This window comes from Molothrus ater, chromosome 2 (assembly GCF_012460135.2).
Source record: "Molothrus ater isolate BHLD 08-10-18 breed brown headed cowbird chromosome 2, BPBGC_Mater_1.1, whole genome shotgun sequence".
Taxonomy (NCBI): Eukaryota; Metazoa; Chordata; class Aves; order Passeriformes; family Icteridae; genus Molothrus; species Molothrus ater.
Genome location: NC_050479.2, coordinates 94,880,770 through 94,901,595, shown reverse-complemented (window position 1 = coordinate 94,901,595; position 20,826 = coordinate 94,880,770). Strand labels below are relative to the sequence as shown.

General features: G+C 40.2%; 1 protein-coding gene across 2 annotated transcripts in view; it reads right to left on the bottom strand.

Moving 5' to 3' along the window:
- Positions 1-2,610: 2,610 nt before the first annotated feature.
- The window catches only part of F5 (coagulation factor V), a 40,759-nt gene continuing 22,543 nt past the window's right edge, over positions 2,611-20,826 (bottom strand). For both annotated transcript variants that reach the window (XM_036403857.1, XM_036403941.2), the window contains 14 exons: positions 20,541-20,753; positions 16,857-18,792; positions 14,622-14,787; positions 13,250-13,483; positions 12,549-12,759; positions 11,577-11,756; positions 10,378-10,494; positions 9,818-9,889; positions 8,670-8,761; positions 7,241-7,396; positions 6,269-6,413; positions 5,969-6,117; positions 5,027-5,209; positions 2,611-4,206 (listed from right to left, as the gene is read on the bottom strand). In XM_036403857.1, the coding sequence (XP_036259750.1) occupies positions 4,018-4,206; positions 5,027-5,209; positions 5,969-6,117; positions 6,269-6,413; positions 7,241-7,396; positions 8,670-8,761; positions 9,818-9,889; positions 10,378-10,494; positions 11,577-11,756; positions 12,549-12,759; positions 13,250-13,483; positions 14,622-14,787; positions 16,857-18,792; positions 20,541-20,753 (4,043 nt within the window). In that variant the 3' untranslated portion in view covers positions 2,611-4,017. The remainder of the gene's footprint in view (positions 4,207-5,026; positions 5,210-5,968; positions 6,118-6,268; positions 6,414-7,240; positions 7,397-8,669; positions 8,762-9,817; positions 9,890-10,377; positions 10,495-11,576; positions 11,757-12,548; positions 12,760-13,249; positions 13,484-14,621; positions 14,788-16,856; positions 18,793-20,540; positions 20,754-20,826) is intronic.

Sequence of the window (20,826 nt, the reverse complement as noted above, 5' to 3'; positions counted from 1 at the left end):
ATCTGCATTGGCTTTAATCTGTGCAGCTTTGTCTCCACCCTGCTTTGCTATGCCAGCTGTGTGGAAGGAACTGTCCAGTCTCCAGACTCCTGGGCACCTTGATGAAGGTGAGCTGGCCTGGCTTCAGTGCAGGTATCCCTGCAGTGCATGTGTTACATTCAGAACAACCAGCAGAAAAACTGGCAAAAATGGAGGTTACATCTCTAAAAGGCAGAGGTGTCTGTACCCATCCACATGAGACTGCCTGCATCTTTAGACTGTACAGGGCACTCTGTACAAACCTGTCTGGGTACTGGACTACTGCATCAGGCTCTGAAGAAACTACTGCGGTGCTGCTGTCAGTATCTATTTCAGAGGTGCTCAACTGTGCTCACACATACTTCCAACTCCTTTCCAATCCAAGTGCAGACACAACCAGTTTCAGTGTCTGTGTGAAGGAGTACAGCCACCACCTCTGGAAAGAAACTGGAAACACTTAGTTGCACCTAGTAAAGGTGGTTGTGAGGAAAGCACAAGGCTTCAAGCACAGCCACCCATGTGATATTGTCACATGCAGATGGTCAGCTTTGGACACCCTGCAGCCTCTTGGAAGCTGAAATGAGCATTAGAGGGCAGCAACTCCATTGTGACACTGTTTGAGGCTAAAAGCAGTTGACTTTGGACCTTTGGATCAAAGGCCAGTGTGAAGGCATCCATCCAGATTTGTGAAGAAATTATTTCCTGTATTGCTCTGAACTTTGGCACCGCATTTCTCCCCCAGTCCTAAAGAGTTTATGTTTGTTAACCTTCATGCTGTCACGTGCATCTTTAGTCTCTGAGAAAACTGCAGGAATTCTTGCTCTCCTTTGGTATTTTGCAAATAATCTCAACATACACAGAATTTCATTCCACAGTGTGTAAAAGGCTCTGCAGAACTGACTGGTTTAACTATAGATTTTCAAAAGCCTTGGCAAATTCAATCTAAGATGGCTGCTTAATAAAATTAAAATACTTTGTGTATGTGGTTCAGCTAGGATAGAGTTAATTTTCTTCACAGCAGCCTGTATAGTGCTGTGCTTTGGTTTTTTGACTAAACGAGCACTGATAATACACGTTGTTTTAGCTGGTACTGGCAGTGTTTACTCATCACCAAGGCCTTTTCTTTTCCCCACCCTGCCCCACTGGTGAGGAGGCTGGGGCTGCACAAGAGGCTGGGAGAGGACACAGGTGACCAGGGGATGTAATATGCCAGACTGTGTGACATTGTACTCAGCAGGAAATGCAGGGGGAAAGGAGAAGGATGAAGGGGGAATGTTCAGAGTTATGATCTTTGTCTTCCCAAGCAACTGTCAGGTGTGTCAAGGCCCTGCTTGCCTAGAAGCAGCTGAACATGTGCCTGTTGATGAGAAGTGGCGAATGAATTCCTTATTGTGCCTTACTTGCATCTGCAGCTTTGATTTGCTTATCAAACTGCCTTAATATCAACCTGCAAGTTTCCTCTCTTTTGCTCTTCCAATCCTCTCCCCCAGCCTGCCAGGGGAAAGCCATCAAGTGACTGAATGAGGACTTAGCTACCAGCTGAGGCCAACCTACTGCAGTCCTTTTTGGTGTCCCATGTGAGACAAGAGGACTTTGAGATAACACTCCTGATCAGAGTGTGCTAAGTAGAATTTCTAGCTGTTATTGGCAGTGGTTTATACTTTTTGCCTTACTGTATATAAGAGTCTGGCACATTAGTGACTAGTTTGGACCTTTGCTATTTATTGTAGCTCTTATCTTACGCAGCTGTGCAAGGGAACATTTTGTTATCAGCAATGGTCTCATGTCTGAGGTGGCACAGGGCCCAGACATCCCTGCTCTACTGGGCAGGCTGGAACACCACTGGAATGGGGTAATTTCCATCATAGTTGCCCAAAGGGTGTTGTGGCTTATATTTGTGACTAGGGCAGTGTTCACAATACAGGGGTGTTTTAGGTGGTACTGAACTGTGTCTGCACGGTGTCAAGGCCTTTGCTTTTTACCTCTCTGCTCAGGCTGGGCAAGGACAAGGGGCTGGGGAGGAAATGCAAGCAGGACATCTGACCCCAGCTAACAAAAGTACTATTCATTAGTAAGCAGAAGCGGAATCTTCAATTTGTAAAATTGATGCAGATGGACTGAGTCATGCACCTGCAATCAGTTTTGCAGTTATGTAACTTTACACAGAATTAGATGTGTGTGTGTGTGTATATATATGTATATATAAAGAACTAATTACTTATTTAGAACATTAAAGATCATTGCCTTCTAAAAAATAATTTCACAGTTATCACATAAAAACTTGGTTCTGCTGAAGTTAGCAAGCATTTATGGACTGTTTTCCAAGGTGAAACCTCATTCCAAAGTTTACATGTCTTTCTTTTTTAGTGAATATGGCTTGTGTTAGAATTTCATGGTGGTGTCAAACAAAAATAAACTAAGCACAATAACAAAATACTAAGAAACCAACCTTTGAAGATGGAGGAATTACACTGTTTCACCATTTGAAATTAATTCTAATTGGCACTGAAAATTTTACTTTCCTGTTGCATACTTTCACTATTACTAGAACTACTACTGTAGAGGCAAATATACAAAACAAAATTTTGATCCTTTCATGCAACAATATTAGCTTTATTTTCCAGTGGAAAATTACAACAGTTTGTGACATAATAAAAAAAGAAAAAAAAATAGAAGAAAATATTTGTTTAGTTTTTTACACGTTTTTCATTCCTGTTCTATACCTTCTCTTTAAAATGCATGCTCTGTATGAGAAAGAAATGAAAAACTACTGAAATAAAACTGGCTAACACCATTCAAGGTTCAAAGACAAATTACTTTAAAAATCCAGCCTGCTGAATGTTACCTAGTGTGATAAGTGAAGTGCTGCAAATAAACAATTTACAGGATAGAAGTCCAGAACACTACTGACAGCTTAAAATTCTGCTGGAATAATGAGTTTATGAACTGTGTATCTATTTTCAGATGTAGTCATCCTGGGAAATAACCATGTAAAATCTATGCACACGAGTGTTTCCATTAGTGAAAATGCTGTTAAATTGTAAGAGAAGATGAAACTGTTTCTGTTACCTAGTTTCATCTAATCCTCCTCTGCCACCCCCAGGCTGTACTGCCACTGAAAAGCTGCAGCTCTCAAAGCTTTCCTCATCAAGGGAGCTCTCTGTCCCAACAGTCTAAAAGTGTATATGGGACTGAGCATCAGGAGTTCTGAATTCTCGTTTTGGTTCTCCCATTGCTGTTCCATCACCTGTCAGGTTAAATCACTTCCCTTCTTGTTTCTGGGATGGAAAGGCACTGCTGACCCCCTTTTCTTTTTCCAGGGCACTGAAGATGAATTCTGTGAAATCCACACCATTCAGGTGTGCTGGGTATGCAAGAACCAAACCAACAATGCCAGCACACATTCTCTGAGAAGGGGCTGGACATACCTTAATGCTGAGACATGTCCTGTCTTTGCCACAGTGTAGGCAAAAGACATGTGGAGGAGAGGCCACCCCTACAATTATTTCTCACCAAGATACTGCTGGAATGCAGTACCACATCTCCAGATCAGCACTGGTTTTCCCTCTCAACCTTATGTAAGGAGAACATCCACCTGCTATAGCTTTCTATTCCTCATCTGTGCTGCAAAAGCATTTCAAAATGGAGATAGCCAGGGCTCAGGATCAAGGCCAAAGTCTCCATTCCTAGGGGTTTAGGACTTAAAATTAAGTAAAAAGTAAGACAGAGTACTGGTTATAATGAAGAAGTGATAATACTAATCAGAAGGGACTACTATTTCTTCCAGAGAAAAGAAGCTGAAAAGAGATTTTCCCAGAGAAAATAAGCTGTTTTCTAAAGTGTATATTTGTAGGAATGAAACACCTGCCAGAGAAATCTCTCAATCCTGCTGGTAAAACATTGTGTTCCTTTGACAAAGCACATATCCAAACTACTAAGTGTGACTGTTTTAAGGGTTTCTAGACAAACAGGTTGTTCTGCATGATGACTGCTGGCAGGTTAAGAGCTCCCAGACTCATCAGTCCTTTTCGCAGCCAGACCTCCACCAAAATCACAGCCATAGAGTTCTACCCGAAGGGCAATCCCACGGTACCATGTTTTTGGAACAATGCGGATGAACCTGGACAGGATGGGTGGGTTAAAATAATTCTTGACGTGCTCATTGCTGTTTGCATTACCCAGGAAAACCTGCAAATACACAAATACAATTAGTAAAAAGGTGGCATTTGAAAAAAAACCTGGATTTTCTCTTTACAACAGTTCCCAGCCATTGTATTAGTCAGACCCAGGGGAGATGGATTGGCTCATTTCTGGTTTTAAACAAGACCACAACAAGTCTCTTCCTAATGTGCTGGGTTAAAAGTAGTTCAGGCCAGCAATAGCTGAGTCTGAATGGATTCAACAGCCTCTGTTTCCATCCACACCAGAAAATTTGCCATTCTAATTTTTAGTTGACCAAACCCCCAAACTCCCCTTATTGCACCACTGCTAATTGCCTTTGTGGATTAGGTTGGTGTAAGGTAATACAGGAAAAAATACAAAGTACTGTGTCTGCTCTGTGGGTACCTCAAGTTCCCCAGCTCTGCTATAGCGATACTGCTTACTAACATTAATTTCACTTAAAAAATCAGGGCAGAAATAAAAAAAAAAATACAAGAGGCCCTGGGGAATCCATTATTCACTCAAATTAAATGTCCTTGTGCATTCAAACTAAATGTTCTCCTTTACAAACAGTGTCAGCTTCTTTTATCACAATATTGGCTGCATTCTCTGCAGATACAGCGTTCATTCCTTTTATTACAATTAATCATGATCACTAAAATCAGATGGATACTGTGACATTATCTGTAGTAACCCCAGCTCCCCAGCACTTTACAGTCCAGTGAGAATATCAATTTGGCTGGGCATTCTGCCTTTGAGCCTTGACTGTGTCCAGCACCTAAAACCAAACAATTCAATTCAATTCAAAACAACAAAACAATTCAATTGCCTGGGCTGACAGTGATACCTTTGGCATTGAGCTTGAACCCTCTGTGTAAGATTTCCACTCGAAGCCTTCATTGCTGTATAGAAGAACATAGGTTTTCACAAAGTTTTCAGCTGACATGGATGTGACCCCCTGCGTAGCAATAGCAGTGATCTTCTTAACTGTGAGGAGATCAATTTGCAGCCACTGTTGGTTGTCGTTAAACTACAATTGAGATGAAAGTTCGTGAATTAGAAAATATGTAAATGTCTGTATTTGCTTAAGTGAAAATCATGTTTACAGATAGTTAAAACTGTATCAAAATGCATCAAAACTGTATCACAGAAGTCCAGAAGAATAAAGCTGACGCAAGTCACAAGCATTCTTAGTGACCTATATAATTAACTTCATTACTACAGGTAGTATGTTTGGAGTCTGAAGATTTACGCTTTAATTTCCAATACATAATGAAATATAACAGATTTACCTCCAGTGTTAAAACCTAACACTTAATACTAATACCAAATGCTTATACAAAAGAGCAGCTTTGATCAAATCTCAAGGTGCTTTGTGAAGAAATGCAGCTCCATTTCAAAGACACAGAAGCTCACATGACTTGCTGAAGGTCACTCACCCCCAGATCCACTAGGCTGCACTGCCTATAAGCCAACCTAGAATGGGTTTCTTAAACCCCTTTGAGACAAATATTCAAATTGCACTAATCTCCTGAAATTAAATAGGTTATTCCCACAGACTGCAGACTGTGGCCCAGAGGAGAGCATCCATCTCTCAAAGTATTTCACTGCTGTTGCCAGAGGCTCAACAAATTTCTGCTGAAGAGTTGAGTGGTGCTCTTCCCAAAGGATGGTTGTGAAGTGCCCAATCACACTCAGCACTGGACAGAGCATGCAGGAAGCATGACCACACAGGCAGCACCAATTTATTAACCAGCTGCCCTCGCCTTCACTGTTGTTCTCTTGTTACCTTGGCTCGCCAGGCATTCATCTTTCCATTCTGATTGAGACGAGCAAGTGAAGCATCCCATGTGTTAAACCAGGATGTCTTTGTAGATGAGGCTGTTATCTGGGTATTCTTGATCTCTCCACTTTCCATTCCAAGTGGCAAAGAGCAGCCTGTTGAGAGGAGCACTGTGTCATCTCCAGTACACTCAAGTGGCCACAGCAAAAGCAGCAATGTTGGAATGGAGAAGACCCACAGTTTAAGCTTCATTTTAAGTATTAGGTAAAACACTTGCCAGAATGGAAGCAGTTGACCAATTCTTACCATCTACTTCACAGCCCAGAAGCTCCATACGAAGAGTAGGCCTGTTGTAGACCTCAGTGGGGTAGAGTCTGATGTACCTAGCAATAATAGGGGGATCAATGATGTTCTCTTTTATGTCATAGGCATTGGAATTACCGTCAAAAATCTGTTTAAAAGAAAAAAAAAATCACACATACTTAATTTAATGCAAACACAAATTTGGAGGCTGAAAGCCTGCTCTGTTACGAATGTAATCTTTTTTATGCCCTTAGCCCCATCCACAGTGATAGCACACCCTATGTTGCAGGGCCACTTGAAATATCTCATGGTCCCATCTTAGCATATTTGGAAGTATCTGAAGGCCTCAGTTTAAATAAGCAACCTTTTTTTTTTTATGTAAGTCTATAAAAATGCATGAGCAAAGAGGTAAAAGACAACAGGCTTTCAATCTGGGAGTTTTATCACAGAAACCTCAGTGTAAATTGAAGGGAGCTGTAATAGGTAGGGCTGGAGCAGGTGGGTCTAAGATGAACCTCTTTCAGCATACAACCACACTCACCACACAGGCCTTCTGCAGGCAAATCAGTTCAACATTCAGCTGCTGGGACAGCTCAAAGGAAGGGATGAGAAGCAGAATCTAATCCCAAATGGGGTAAAGGCCTGATTTTTAGTTCAGCTTCCTACTTTCTTCAAAAAAGCTGCCATGGGCTTAGGAAATAATAGTAGGGAGAGATGCCTGTGAGAAAACCAGACTCCACACAGTCAAGGTCACAAGGCCAATCCAAACCCCAGTCCTGGTGGTGTTTCACTTTACTATTTGTCTTCTAGTCTGAATTTCATTAGTTTGGTAAATGCCCTTTGGGGCTTCCATGTGTACCTATTAAGGCTCCAAAGACCATAATTTTTTCCACTCTTTCTTAACATTAAATAAGACTCACTGTATCCCTCAGTGATGCTGCCTAGGTTGTTGCAAGCCCCATGGCACAGACAGACCTTTCCTGTTGGCGAGCTGTCTCCTTTGAAGGTGTTCCATGTCCGTTTGTCTTTGCTGTAAACAAGAAAATACTTCTGGATGTATAAGGACTTAAAAAACTGCTTGGCTCCCTGTGTCTGTATCCCAGTGAGCAAAACTGGTCTTCGAAAGTCCACCTAGGAACAGCAAAGAGTGTTTATAAAGTCAATAATATACAGCAAAAGCCATATAATTCTTCGGCATTTTAATATGCACAGCACTAACCTTCTCTAAAGGAATAATAGATACCAGAGTATCTATCAGAGATATATCAAATGAATGCTCTCTCATTTCATTTGTGTTTTTGCGTATGCATTTAATTTCAGAGGCCGTTTTACAGGGTTCAGCACTGCACCACAAAGGCACCTCAAAAATATCTGTGTGTCTGTGGTAGGCATAATTCTGCCCCCCTGCCCCATTTTACAGATAGGTCAAAGAGCACAGAGACATTAAAGGCTCACACTTTTAGAAGCTACCTCTAATTTTGGATACCTAGGCTGCAGAAAGGCATATGACATTCTGAAGTGCTGAAAAGCCACCATTCCTGCTGATACCATATCTCTAAGCACTTAACACATAAAAACAAATCTGGAAGGTGTGCCTGTCACCAGTGAAACTCATTCTCTGGGACATGCCCTCCACACCTCTGCATGCTTCCCTGCAGTAACTTCAGCTTCCCACCACCACAGCCCCGTTAAATTCTTTCTCTTCCCAATGATATTTCCAGTTTTACATCAGATTTCCCAACCTTCTCCCCCTACTCCACTTTCACTAACTTGCCAGTATATCAAATGTTGGCAAGTCAAACACAACAGCCACCTGCTGAACTTGAGTCTCTCTTGTCTTCCAACCAATTTTAATGAGATTTAAAGAAATCAGCTATTCTCCCCAAATTTGGGTGCAAACTGGCTGTGTAGTGCAAAAGTCACTGGGATGGCAGAAAAAACACAGAAGTGAGGTGACTGAATGATATAGAGCTTGACGTCATAATTATAAGCTTAGTTTCCCTAAGTGAAGACAACTGAGCTCTGTCAAGTGGGACAGCAGCATACAAACTAAGCAAAAAACTATCTGAACGAAGGCTTGAGGATATTACACATTAAATGATCATTTAAACACAAACATACAAATACGTACTATTAGACAGACAAAGGAAAAATAAAGTAGTAGAAAGAATTACTCCATTTACCTACAAAATGGTTACAATCTAAATTGTGAGGGTAACTGTCCAGTCAATGAGCCTCAACAGCAGCAGAGACTGAGTTACCCCAGGGAAGAAAAACATTTAATGGCATCAACAATCTTGCCACTTCTTTCAGTCTTCTCCAACAGCCTTCTCAGTGACAAGAGCAGCTTGACCCTCTAAAATAAGCTGTAGGAAAATCATAACTCAGTGATGATGAACTTTACCTGGATCCAAGGCAGTTCTTCCTCCACTGTAGTACTCCAAGCATTGTATGTTCCATAATTATTTAATCGGGCTAACTTAGGTTCCCAATAGTCTAGATGGAAAATATGAATAAAGCAAGAATTTTAAGAGGCATTGAAAAAACAAACTGAGGCTGTTATTAGCTTTGAGTGCGCCATTTCCCACCCCTACCCAAAGGATAAGAAAAAAAAAAAAGAGAAAAAAATACAAACAAGAGATCTAAAACCATAATCTAGGCTAATTTGGACATGGTCAGCATCTGTACCCTGCAAAGCTTTAAAGCTGGCAAAATGACTAAAATAATAACCTTTTATGTAATATACTGTCTGTTAACTTGGAACCAGGGTCTAGAGTTTGCTAAATAAGTTTTGGCCCCCAGCAGGATCAGATACAAAATGTGCTCTACATTCATGGGAGAGAGCTCCCCTCTGCATAACAAGGTTTTCAAGTTAAAAATTGGTATAGAATATATATTACAAAACAGCTTTCAAGCCTTCATAACACTCTATGAGGAAACAAAGAAAGAAAATCCACAAAAAATTGGGTTTTACAAAATAAGTAACTTATTTTTTATTTCAAGGGAAAGGATGCATGTGTGCGTAACCTGTACGCCTTGATTTGACACTGTCCGTGTAAAATGCTAAGAAAAGTCTCTAAGTAATGATCCCACTTTTGTACCACAGATAAACTTGACAAATTAAGGACTCTGTAATTGCTCTGGATGCCAGGGTTCCCAAGTCTTTCATAACAGATATATTTTGTGTTTTCGTATCTCATACCACATTCTAATCTCAAAAGCTTTTTGAACGCTTGGTGTTATTTTCAAGCAGGGAATCCAAGGAACAAAAAGAATGCTGGGTTTGTTCCTGATCACCCAGCAGGTCACAGACAGAGCACTCCCTGACTTTCAATCTTGTGACACTGATAGCAAACCTGTGATACTTCAAATACAATAATGATGGTTAACTAACAGAACTCCCTGTCTCTGCTTGCAGCACTGGAGAGACTTTTAGCCTGAGAGCTGATTGCTGCTGAACTGATCTTGAAAGACCTTCAGAGAAGCCAAAAGAAGACGGAACTGCAACACTTTGCTGGGGGTGTTCAGGGACCTTTTCCGGGATAAACTCACCTATGTGATGTGAAGCATCAATCTGCGAATCGAGTATAACCCCACTTGCCAGGCCCATTGGAATCCTGCACTCTGAAGGGAGAACAGTAAGTTTGTTGTTAAAGAAAATGAGGACTATTCCAATATATATTCTGGTGAAATGTAAGACAACATCACTCAGGACAATAGTGTAATTTTAGTTCACTATTAATTATAATAATTGTTATTATTATCTAGTAATTCTATAACATCACTCTTTTCCCACAGAAGTCTAAATTAATCTCTGCAATTTCTCTCAACAGATTAATCCACTGGTCACTATAGGGAAACCTCAAATTCAAGGCTAGCGTGCTAGAGGAATTAAGGTAGTGTGCTAAATAATTAAAAGCTAGCATTGCTGGAAGCTAAAAATTTTTCTTCTATAACAAATTTACAGTAACCACTCCACCATGTCCTTGAATGTGGATAATTTCCTACATTTTTTGGAGAACAATCTCCCAAATTTATTTTTAGTGATCCTGAAAGGGTAGAGAAGACTTCATAGCTTGACTTTCCCAGCCAAAAACCACTGTAGTTCATACCTTTCTCTATAACCAAATAGGACGTCTGCATTCCTGCTTGCTGGTATTCCCCCACTTCAGTGTCTAAAAGCCACCAGCCAGGTCTCTGTGGTTTCATTTCAATTGTTCTAAATGAGCCTTGAAAAAAGGAAATGAAATGTATCAGAAACATTTGCATTACAAGGCTGATGTCAGTGAGGCTGAATTTTAAACCAAAGACCTTCCTATGACCTAATCCAGAAAATTTAAATGCACATTGCAATGAGAGCAGTAACTTCCACCATCTCAGTGATTTTTTTTCTTAGCAAGCTAGTTCTAGCTGGGGACTGAGATTGGAATCAAGTAGCCAGATCAAAACCCAACCTTTGCTGATGCTGCAAAGTACAAAACCTTGGTTGCCTGAACATAACAGATACCTGCACGTTAACTACAGTGCTGAACAGTGCAGTGAATAGTGTTTATCACAATGCATGGATGTTAAGTCTGTGATGCTGGTTATGATTCTTATTCCTGCTGTGCCAGTGTGTTGTTCCAGTAATGAAAAGGATGTAAAGAAGCCAATAGTAGAAGAGGGAATATTAGAAGTATGGGCCCTCCCCTCACTTTCTTCATGCAATATGAGTGCCAAGGATTGAGCAGGAAGTAGGTATGGTTTCAGTTGCTTGATGCCCTTTTTAGAAAGCACAGGACATGTTCTCATTGCTTTTCTTATATTCCTAGTTGCTGCAGACAATTCTTCAGGTAATTCCAGCTAATTCTGGTTCTCATTTAAACAAAAATATGTAGATTTCCCAATTAAAAGCACTACTTTAAAAAGAAGGAAATAAAATATTGAATAAACTACCCCTAATGTTCACTAAAACTCCTAGTATTCCAAGCCAGTCCCATCATTTTGATCTCCTGGTTGTCTTTTTTTTTTTCCCTTTGAATTCTTGTAGCTGGAAGCACAGGCTTCATAAGTGCTGTTATTGCACACTGGTACTGCTGACACTGATGGGGCAAAGGACTTCATCCTGCAGTCTAATGAAAACTTACAGCCTATTTCTCCCTGGAGAGAGAGTAAGAATTCTCCTAGGGCTCACATTTCTTCTTTCTGTTCTGTATCACTTACCTGGACATTAAAACCCCCAAACTCTCACCATATGGAGACCTTCAAACCAGTATGATAATGACAGACTTCAGAGGTCACCCCTTTGAACTTATTCTGCTCTGATGCTTACCTGGGAGGAGAGTGTATGTACCAAGCTGATGCTCTGGCTCTCCTTGTTCTATGAAAGTCTGTCCATGAAAATGAACAACATGAATGTCTTTTGGGCCACCCATATTCAGCAAGTGCCATCGGACTGTTTCACCTTCATACATCCTCAAGCCTTGCAAATTGTAGGTAATCCCATTAATGGCTGAAAAAAAAAGATTGTTAGTCAGGAAAACTGCTCACAAAACCAGTCTCAAAGTGCTAGAAAGTAATTATTGAAATTAGCAACATATTTAATGAAGGAATGCACTTGGGGAAAACATAGTTTATTCCGATTTAAAGTGCAACACACTTTATGGTCTATGTAAATCAATTCAGAAAATCCAGGGACCTCACCAGAAGATTTGAGCACAGCTTGGTAGCAACACATGGCAGCCAGGAGAACAAAAATATTTAAATGTAAGATGGGAATATCAGGCCCAAAAGAAAGGACAGCTATCCAAAACTCTTTCTGAAGCTCCCATTTCCACAGGCACAACTGAAATACCTCTATATCCACAGAGAGGTGTATGAAGGGCTGTTATACAGCTGCTTCAAATTCCTCAACAGAACTACCTGATTGTCAAATTATTAAAATATTTTAAAATTTCTTGCAAGAAGCTGTCAGGGTACTAGTTTCTTATTGCAAAGAAGACTTCTTTGTTTCTTTTTTTCTTTTAATAGGGGGGAATATATATGCGAATACAAGAGAGAAGTTTTCTTTTGAAAGTTTCAGTCTAATATGTTCTTTCTTCATTTTAATAGCAGATTTCCCATCACTGATAATTTTTACATGTAAAACCATGACTACTATGGGTACAATGGATAACAAAAAAAATTCACATAACTAATGTGGGGGATTTATGCATTTTGAAAAGGACTGTGAGCTGAGATACTTCCCCTGACATCTTTCCCTCTACCACAGTAAATTGCATATATGGCAAAATGAAATAGGTACCATAGAATTTGTGGCATTGCTGCATTTCTTGTGTCTTCTCATTACAAGGCTTTCCAGAATGTTTGTCAAAGTACCAGCTTTTCTCTTCATCGAAGACCATAAAAAGCAAGAAAAAGTCTCGTGTATATGTCCTGCTGCTGTTTGATTTGCTGAAGGCTCCTTTTTCACAGATCAGTATTGGCCCAATCAAACCAGACTGAATGTCTTTCTCCTAGAAGGTAATAAACTCATATTAGACGTAAAAGTGGATTTCCCAAAAGATGTAAAAAAAACCCCATAGCATTCTGCAGGAATGCATCAGCCCCTAAAAATCTAAAGCAGGTCCCAGAATTACTGCTCCCTTCTATCTTTATTCTTCCCTGCTCAGTCTTACCAGAGCTGCCCACTTCAAGTTCTTCCATACTTTATGTCCTGCTTTAACTGAGTGCAAGAGATTAAATGTCAGGTGGGAACATCCAAGCCCAAAAGAAAGGACTGTTATCAAAAAACATGCTCTGCAGCTTGCACTTCTACAGCCATGCATCATTCGGAGATATTCAAAACCCAGCTGAACATTGGCTCTGGACAAACTACTCCAGCCAACTCCGCTTGAGCTGCAGTGGTGGACTGGATGATCTCTGGTGATGCCTCCCAACACAAGTGTTTCTATGATTCTGTGATCAACCCCAGCAACACCACCCCTTCTATTTCCAATCCCTTACCAGGTTTAAATCAGAGTAGTAGACCCAGGACCGACAAGCTGCTCCTGACTGCACAGGGCCTGATCGCCGGTTTGCGTACCATACATATATGTAGCTGTTATTTGGCTGAACTTCATCTTCCTTAAACCAAGCAGTAGATTCATCATCATAAACGCTTCCCTCAGAGGACTTTTCATAGAGGACTCCATGGGCATGGAGGGAATATGGTCTGGATGCCAGATTCTTAAAATGAACCTAAAAAACCAAAAATAGATTCTGTTCAGCAAACTCAGGCCTAAACCGAAGTCCTCCCACATTACATTCCCATGACCTCAAACCAGGTCAAACCATCTTTTGCATAAAGATTACAGGCTACATTGTACATGGAAAAGCCAGCAGAGAGAGCTTTTGATCTCCATGCATCTCCATGCAGAGTCTCCACCTTTTATACAGGTAGTTTTCTGAAAAATCACGAGTCTAACTTCCTGTCTTCCACCAATCAAGGCTCCCAGGACATTGACTGCTGCCCCTTGTACCTGGAGCTGCTTAGTTACTGCCAGCAGGGAAATGGGGAGTTTCTACCTCTTATGCTTTGTTGCAGTTGTTGCAATCCAGTAACTCTAGACCTCTGTATCATTCTTGCTGAAATCAGTGCTTCCCACTTCTCCCAGAGAAACACCAGGACAGTGGGATTACATATTTACCTCTCATTAGAGAATATCACTCCCAAGCTAGAACAGCTTTTTCTTCTCTTACTCATGATTTAAACATGGCTTGGTGAATTCCTGTTGCACACCACTCCTACTGAAATAAGCAGAAAGCACTGAGATCTATCTTCCCTATCTAAGTCCATCCCTGTGCGTTGGAAGACTGGATGAAGAAGGATGAGAGAAGAAAAATTAGGAAGCAGTGTGCTTCCTAATGCAAATATACCACAGTGTATCCAGGGATATGGTTCCTCTTCATCCTTGTTGACAGTTCTAACAAAATCCTGCACATTTACATAGCAAAACTTTTTAGAGGAAATGATATATTTTCCCAAAAAGTATATATTAATCTTGAACACATATGTACTAATTTTTAAGTTTTGACAACTCATTTTTCATTAACACTAAACCTAAATCTTATTTTACAGTAGACCAATAAGCCAGTATTTAATGTTGGGAAACAAAGAAAAACAGAATTTAATTTGCTGTGGACAGGAGTGAAAAAAGATGTGTTTCAAAGAAACACATCACAGTGCTTACAAGTTCACAGTGCAATTTCTAGCTTTGAAAACTGTTTCCCCTCCATCATCTTTTAAAATTTTGTGGTATCTTTAGATCCATTCTGTCATATTCCAAGATCACTGTAAGAATCTTATCCTGCACACACAATAAAAACATTGACCTACTAGGATAACATCGTCCACTTCAGCCCGAATAACTGGTCCCAGGATGCCAAGATGTTCTGTATATTCATCTTCATCCTGAAGAGTCGAAAAGGTACTGTCTGTATAGCTCTGGAAAATCACCTTACGTCTGCCGCCATCTATACAGGTTTTGTCATTCCTCATTGCACTGAAAGGAAAACCCCAATTAAAATCCCTTTGATTCTGAGGGAATCATAAATACTAGCTTTGATGAAACCTGGGAACTCATACAGCAGAAACATTTTAGAATTCTGTGAATATAAAGAATAATCACTCAAATGGCTTCAAACTGTGTCAGGGAAGGTTTAGATTGGATATTAGCAAAAATTTCTTTACCAAAAGGATTGCCTAGGGAAGTGGTTGAGTCTTGGTCCCTGGAAGTGTTTAGAAGATATGTGGATGTGGTTCTGAGGGACATGGTGTAGTGGTGAACCTGGCAGTGCTGTTAATGGCAACCTGGAATGGATTAAAGGTTGGACTCAGTGGTCTTAAAGGTGTTTTCCAACCTTCTGTGAATCTACAAAATGAGCTTCAGATGATTCTGAATATCATGGCTTGCAATGTTTAAGCAATTCAAGTTCTACAGTTGGCTAAGAGATCCCTCAACCATTTGGTAAACTATCCCTGAAAACCTCCAACAAGTCTCTCAAAACCCATCTGAGCTCTATTTTCCTTTTTTTTCTTATCTTTAATAATCTGAATTGGAGCTTGGCTGAGTGTAGTGAGCCTATCACCTACACAGTACTGTCTCAGATATTTTAATCTGATAATACCTGCATTTTGCATCACAGAGCTGGTATGGTAAAATAAGCTTTTACAGCTTCAAACTGTTGTTCAGATCTTAAACAGAAGTGCTGAAATGCTATTATAATTATCTACAAATCTTGCTTTATTATCAATTCTGCAAAACCCAGAAATTTAACATAAGTTACATAGGAGAAAGGCTGGGGTTTAGCTCTTCAACACACTGAGAGGATATTCCATGGGCTCTCTTAAATTCACTCGAACTATTCAGCTCCCACCAGCTGAGGACAAACACTTCTGGAGGGACCTATATAGAGGTTAAAGTATAAAAAACCATTGATTTTTCAGGTGCCCAAAGAAACTGTCTCGTTTCTGCTATTTTTGCAAGTGCCATTTATATGGACTGAGATGAGGCAGGAGTAAACCTGGAGAATACTGAAAAAGTTTTATTTTTATTTCCAGCAAATGAAATGGAAATTCAGATTGAGAAAGAATCTATGTTTGGAGATTCATTTTGCATAATGAAAATATTCTTGCTCCTGTTTTGGCTGCTTTTGATAAAAATCCAAAGTTGGGCAAGTTTTGGTTCAGCTTTTTGATGAAAAGTGACAAGGAATTCTATGCCTTTTTGGGTGAGCACTGATCTTAACATGTATCAATAAAGAGAGTGAATTTTTAGTATAGTGTTTCTCTCAGTATATTCTCACATATTCTTTGCTGTAGCACAGTAACCAGTCTTGCCTGTCAAAATGTAAGAAAATCCCTCAGCATTAGGATTTGTGATCCAGTCACCTTCTGAATTTCTCTAAACAGCAGGAGCAACAATAATACTTTATGCAGCTTTGTTTTTACACTTAATATAAGGTAGTCACCAGTGTGGTTAAGCACCTTACGGCTTTCATATATTTTTTAAGACTTCAGCCTTGTGAAGTTGGAAAGAGCTGTTATCCCATTTTCCAACAGAGAACTGAGACACCAGAACCATTTCCTGCTAGTGCTAGAAACTGATTTAATTTGCCTATAAGCACATCCCATTCTAGATTCCATCAGTTAGTCCATTAAACTCCTGGAAGTACTTTGCACAAGGAGGTCTCTGTCCTGTGTACATGTACCAAGAACTGAAGCACAAAGTAAAACATTCAAGTACAAAAAAATAAGCTGCAAGATTCCCTCTTGACCTCTCACAGTGAGTTTTATAACTGATATATTAAAGACTGCTACTAGTGAGTCTATAAAAGGGGGTTAAAAAAAAAAGAGTTCTTAGTTGTGTTGTGCTTGATTATAGTAATCTCACTCTGACATTTCTAAGGGGTGTGAGTCTCCCGTGGAAAATTCTTATAGTTTCTGCCATTGAAATGTCAGAAATCAGATGGCACATTACAGATGCTTTTAAGTTTATCAGCATGCGAATCAACATTCTGCAAGGAGATTTCAGAATGGTGTGCCAAGTGAAAGTAAAGGATTTAGGCAAACCTTTTCTTATATCCTGCATAGTTCCAGCAGACCTCTTTAGCTGCGATATAATATCTCCTCTTATTGCCTCTGCTGCGCAGGTAGTGCTCAGCAATGTCATCAGGGTTACGCTGCCTGCTGATGTTCACCTTGGGATCTGTCATGTAGGGGTCATCAAAGCTCACATAATGGTACTCGTATTCCCCACCCGAGCTCTCATCGCTGTAGGATTCTCCTATCACATATTCGTAATGTCCGTCTGCTCGGGGAAGCCCGATTGTGATGGATGGCCTGAACTGCCGCGGGGTGAGGGCATCACTCAGTGACTCTCTGTGCCTGGCTCTGCTCACACCCACACTCTGGCTGACCTCACCGGCTGCCTTGGTGGCATCTGTGCAACACGGCACTGTTGTGTAGTTGGTCCCACCCGGAAGCGCACGGCCAAACCCTGCCATGGGATTGCTGGGCTTTTTGGGGTTTCTACTCCTTGGGCTCAGCAAGTAGGTAATTTTTGCATCTTCCTTCTTTCTCCTTCGGATCTTGATGAAGGTTCCAGATGAAGTCAAGGTATTGTTGTTTCCCTCCTTTCCTTTCTGAGTCGGGTGAATGTGGCTCCCTTTCTGGTTTTCCCCCATTAGATGTGAGAACCCTTGATCCTTCTTCATATCTTCCTTATTTATGGATGCTGTACCATTTCTGCCATGATGATTTAACTTACCACCAGCAGATTTATCCAAGCTTGCCTCTAATCCTGGATTCATCTTTGCAGACACCAAATTCCATTCCTCACTAGTCATTTTAGATGAATATTTCCCAACCCCGGGCAATGATGCTTCTAGTAAGTTCTTCACTACAGCAGGGCTGGAATTAGGGCTTGTATTGTCTAACGTATATTCTAAAGAAAATACGTTGGCTGGTTTATCTTTGGATATCCTGGGTTCAGAAAGGCTGGATGCATTAGACCCTTTTCCTACTATGAGGTCCAAATCCAGTGTCAAGTTAACTGTGTGCATGGCATTTTCCATCTTCTTTCCTTCCGCTTTCAGATCATCATCATATTCATTTGGCAGTTGGCCAGTTCCCACCATGGCTTCATTGGATGTGTTCTCTGTATGATGCACAAAATGAGGTGCATCAGTCTTGTCAGAAAAGGAGATATTTTTATTTCGGACATGATTTAGAAGGGCATTCATCTTTTGGACAGAGTAAAACTTAATGGCCAGCGAGCTTCGCCTTTTCCTTTTCTTGTTAGTAGTATAATTTCCTCTTCCCGTGCTTTGCTCTTGATGTTTTTCTGGAAAAGGTTTACTGTCCTTTCCACCAGCTGGAAGCTCTTCTGCAACATTCACTGGGCCTCCCCCATTGCTCAGCAAGTGTTCACCTGCGGACATCTTACTGTGAGCTATTTCATATTTGCTTTGGCTTCTATTCTCAAATACCAATTCAGCTTCTCCATCACTTGTGGTAGCTAAAAATAAATCCTCTTCTGCTGTGATTGATGTGTGATTTGACTGGAATGTTTCAGCCTTGACCGGGGGAAGAGGAGTGATATGAGTTTCTAAGAACTTAGAGTTGTTTGTTGTTCCACTACTATTTATAGCTGTCAGACCTGAGCCAGCTGCCACCTCAGAACTCATGGCATCAGTGTCTTCATACTGCTCCCAGGCCAGTGCTGTAAGATTCTGTTTTTCTTCATCACCTGCTGCCTTTCTTGAGCCTCGGATGGAGTAAAAAGAAGCCAGATAATTCTGATAATCCAATTCCTCCTTGTTTTCCTCATTTTCTTGCACAACTTCCTCAGCTGAGGTGGTAACAGCCTTTCTTTCAGTCTTGGTGGGACTTAAAGCCACAAAATCCAATGTTTCATCTTCCTCATAGTCACATTTTGCATCCCTGAATCTCAGCCTCATGCCGTAACTCATTTCTGGGGTGCCCCAGGATGCCAAAAGCCAAGTACCTGCAATTGAAATGAAAATGTTATGAGACTGGACATTGTCTGTCATGTAAGTGGCCAAGGCAAATAGTTTGTTTTGCTTCTATAGCACCTGCTATAGCATGCTGCTAACATTTATCTGGGATATTTATGAGCTCTCACTGCAATGAAAAATAATTATTAAATATAGACAAATTAGAGCACATATAAATACATCTAGGAGATGGAACTCTTTTCCATAGATTAAGCCGTAACTAGAACCTGAATCCAAAAATAACCCATGAAAGAGATGGATATGAAAAAGAAAGAAACAAATTAAAGGATCCTATGTTTAGATCTGGATCTAAGAGTAAGACCTCTCAAGATACAGTTTCAATTTTATCCTGTCCTTACTGGTACATGCACTGCTACATAGATAGAACATTCTGAGCAGAGCAAATGCATTCTGAGGCAATATTGGCAAACATCTGACATGCACAGTATTTTAAAAGCTTTTGGATGAATCATGGATGATCTTTAATAAGTAAAATAAGAATAAAGCAATTTGAATTTCCCATCTGACAAAAACTATTAAGCTGCCAATCTGAGGCATTTCTGATTAATTTAAAGATTTTAATAATTCCTCCAAAACCTCACCACAAGGTAAGTTCTCTATTGGAAACTAGAATATTCAGAGAAGAAAATAAAATCTGTTTCCCCAAACAACATCAAATCAAGTTCTTTGCTTGTTACACCCTGATTTTGGAACTAGTAGAAATGACAGAATAGACAGAACTAACACCCTGAGAAACAGGGTTTTTTTTTAAAAAAGGTCACATACAATTCTTCCTGTATTGATCAGCTTGAAGTGACCTGCACAGCTTCCCTGATTTCTAACAACAGCAAATTTATCAAAGAAAATATGCTCTAGATGGAAAGAATAGATTGCATACCAAAATCAAGCAAAAATACAACTTTATTACTGGGGAGGTTTCCATAAAGTCTAATAGAGTTCTAATGATTCTCTAGTCTTGAGCAATACAAGCCACTTAAACATTTTTAAGTTATAAGGTCTTGATGCTGTGCAACACATAAAATATATTTTTTTTAAAAAGTAAGATATTTTAAATGGGATAAGGATACTTAAACCTTGAGGGATTTTAGAATGATCACTCAAAGTGCACAGACTTCAATGACACAGAATGTGTCCTTTTAGAAGTTATGCCTTAAATGTGCATTACATGGGTTCTGATGCCCCCTCTTTCAAGACATGGTGCTAATTCTAGCTAGATATTGAGATGCATCCCACAGACCAGTGACCCGGTTCAGGCAGGCGGACTTTACTGCTGCTGAATGACTTCAAGCCTAAGGTCAGGTGTAGCCATTTTGCCCAGTAATGACCAGCAGAATTTGACAGTTTCAGCCCATTTTAGACTGCTCAGAATAGACAAGAATGTGACAAACCTGGAAATCATACAATGGAGTTCACACCGGTTTCCGAGAAGAATCTTGCCTTAAAGTTATCATTACTAACCCCAGTATTAATTGTCAAGTGAAAAAAAACCAAATCACAAGATGACCAACAAAAAGAGCCTCAGTACAGCATACAGTTATGCTAAGTTGGTATAGCCAGAAAGACTCCATGCACATCACTTGCACTGGGGAATGATTCAATGTTTTCTAGCACTGTGTTTATCAAAAGAGTTTTCTCTCCTATTTAGATAAGTCCTTATAGACTGGAGATAAAATAATGTCTTAGAAGAGCTGTCAAACACTACAGTTCCACCACTTACCACCATTGTCCATTTCCACTGTGACCGATTCTCCGCTCATTGGGAAAAGGCTCAATGTATCCTCATATTTCCCTTGATACAGAAAAAAGTGTCCAGCAAGGCGAACAGAGACAATCTCATCATGGGTGCCAACACTGAAAAAGTGCCACTGAACCACAGTGTCTCGGCAAAATCCAAGGATTTCACTGCTGTCAGACACGTAGCCATTTATTGCTAAAAGGAAAGCAAAGTAAAAGTGGTTTCAGTATTTCTGTTTTAAAACTTCCTATTCTTCGACGTCAGTGCA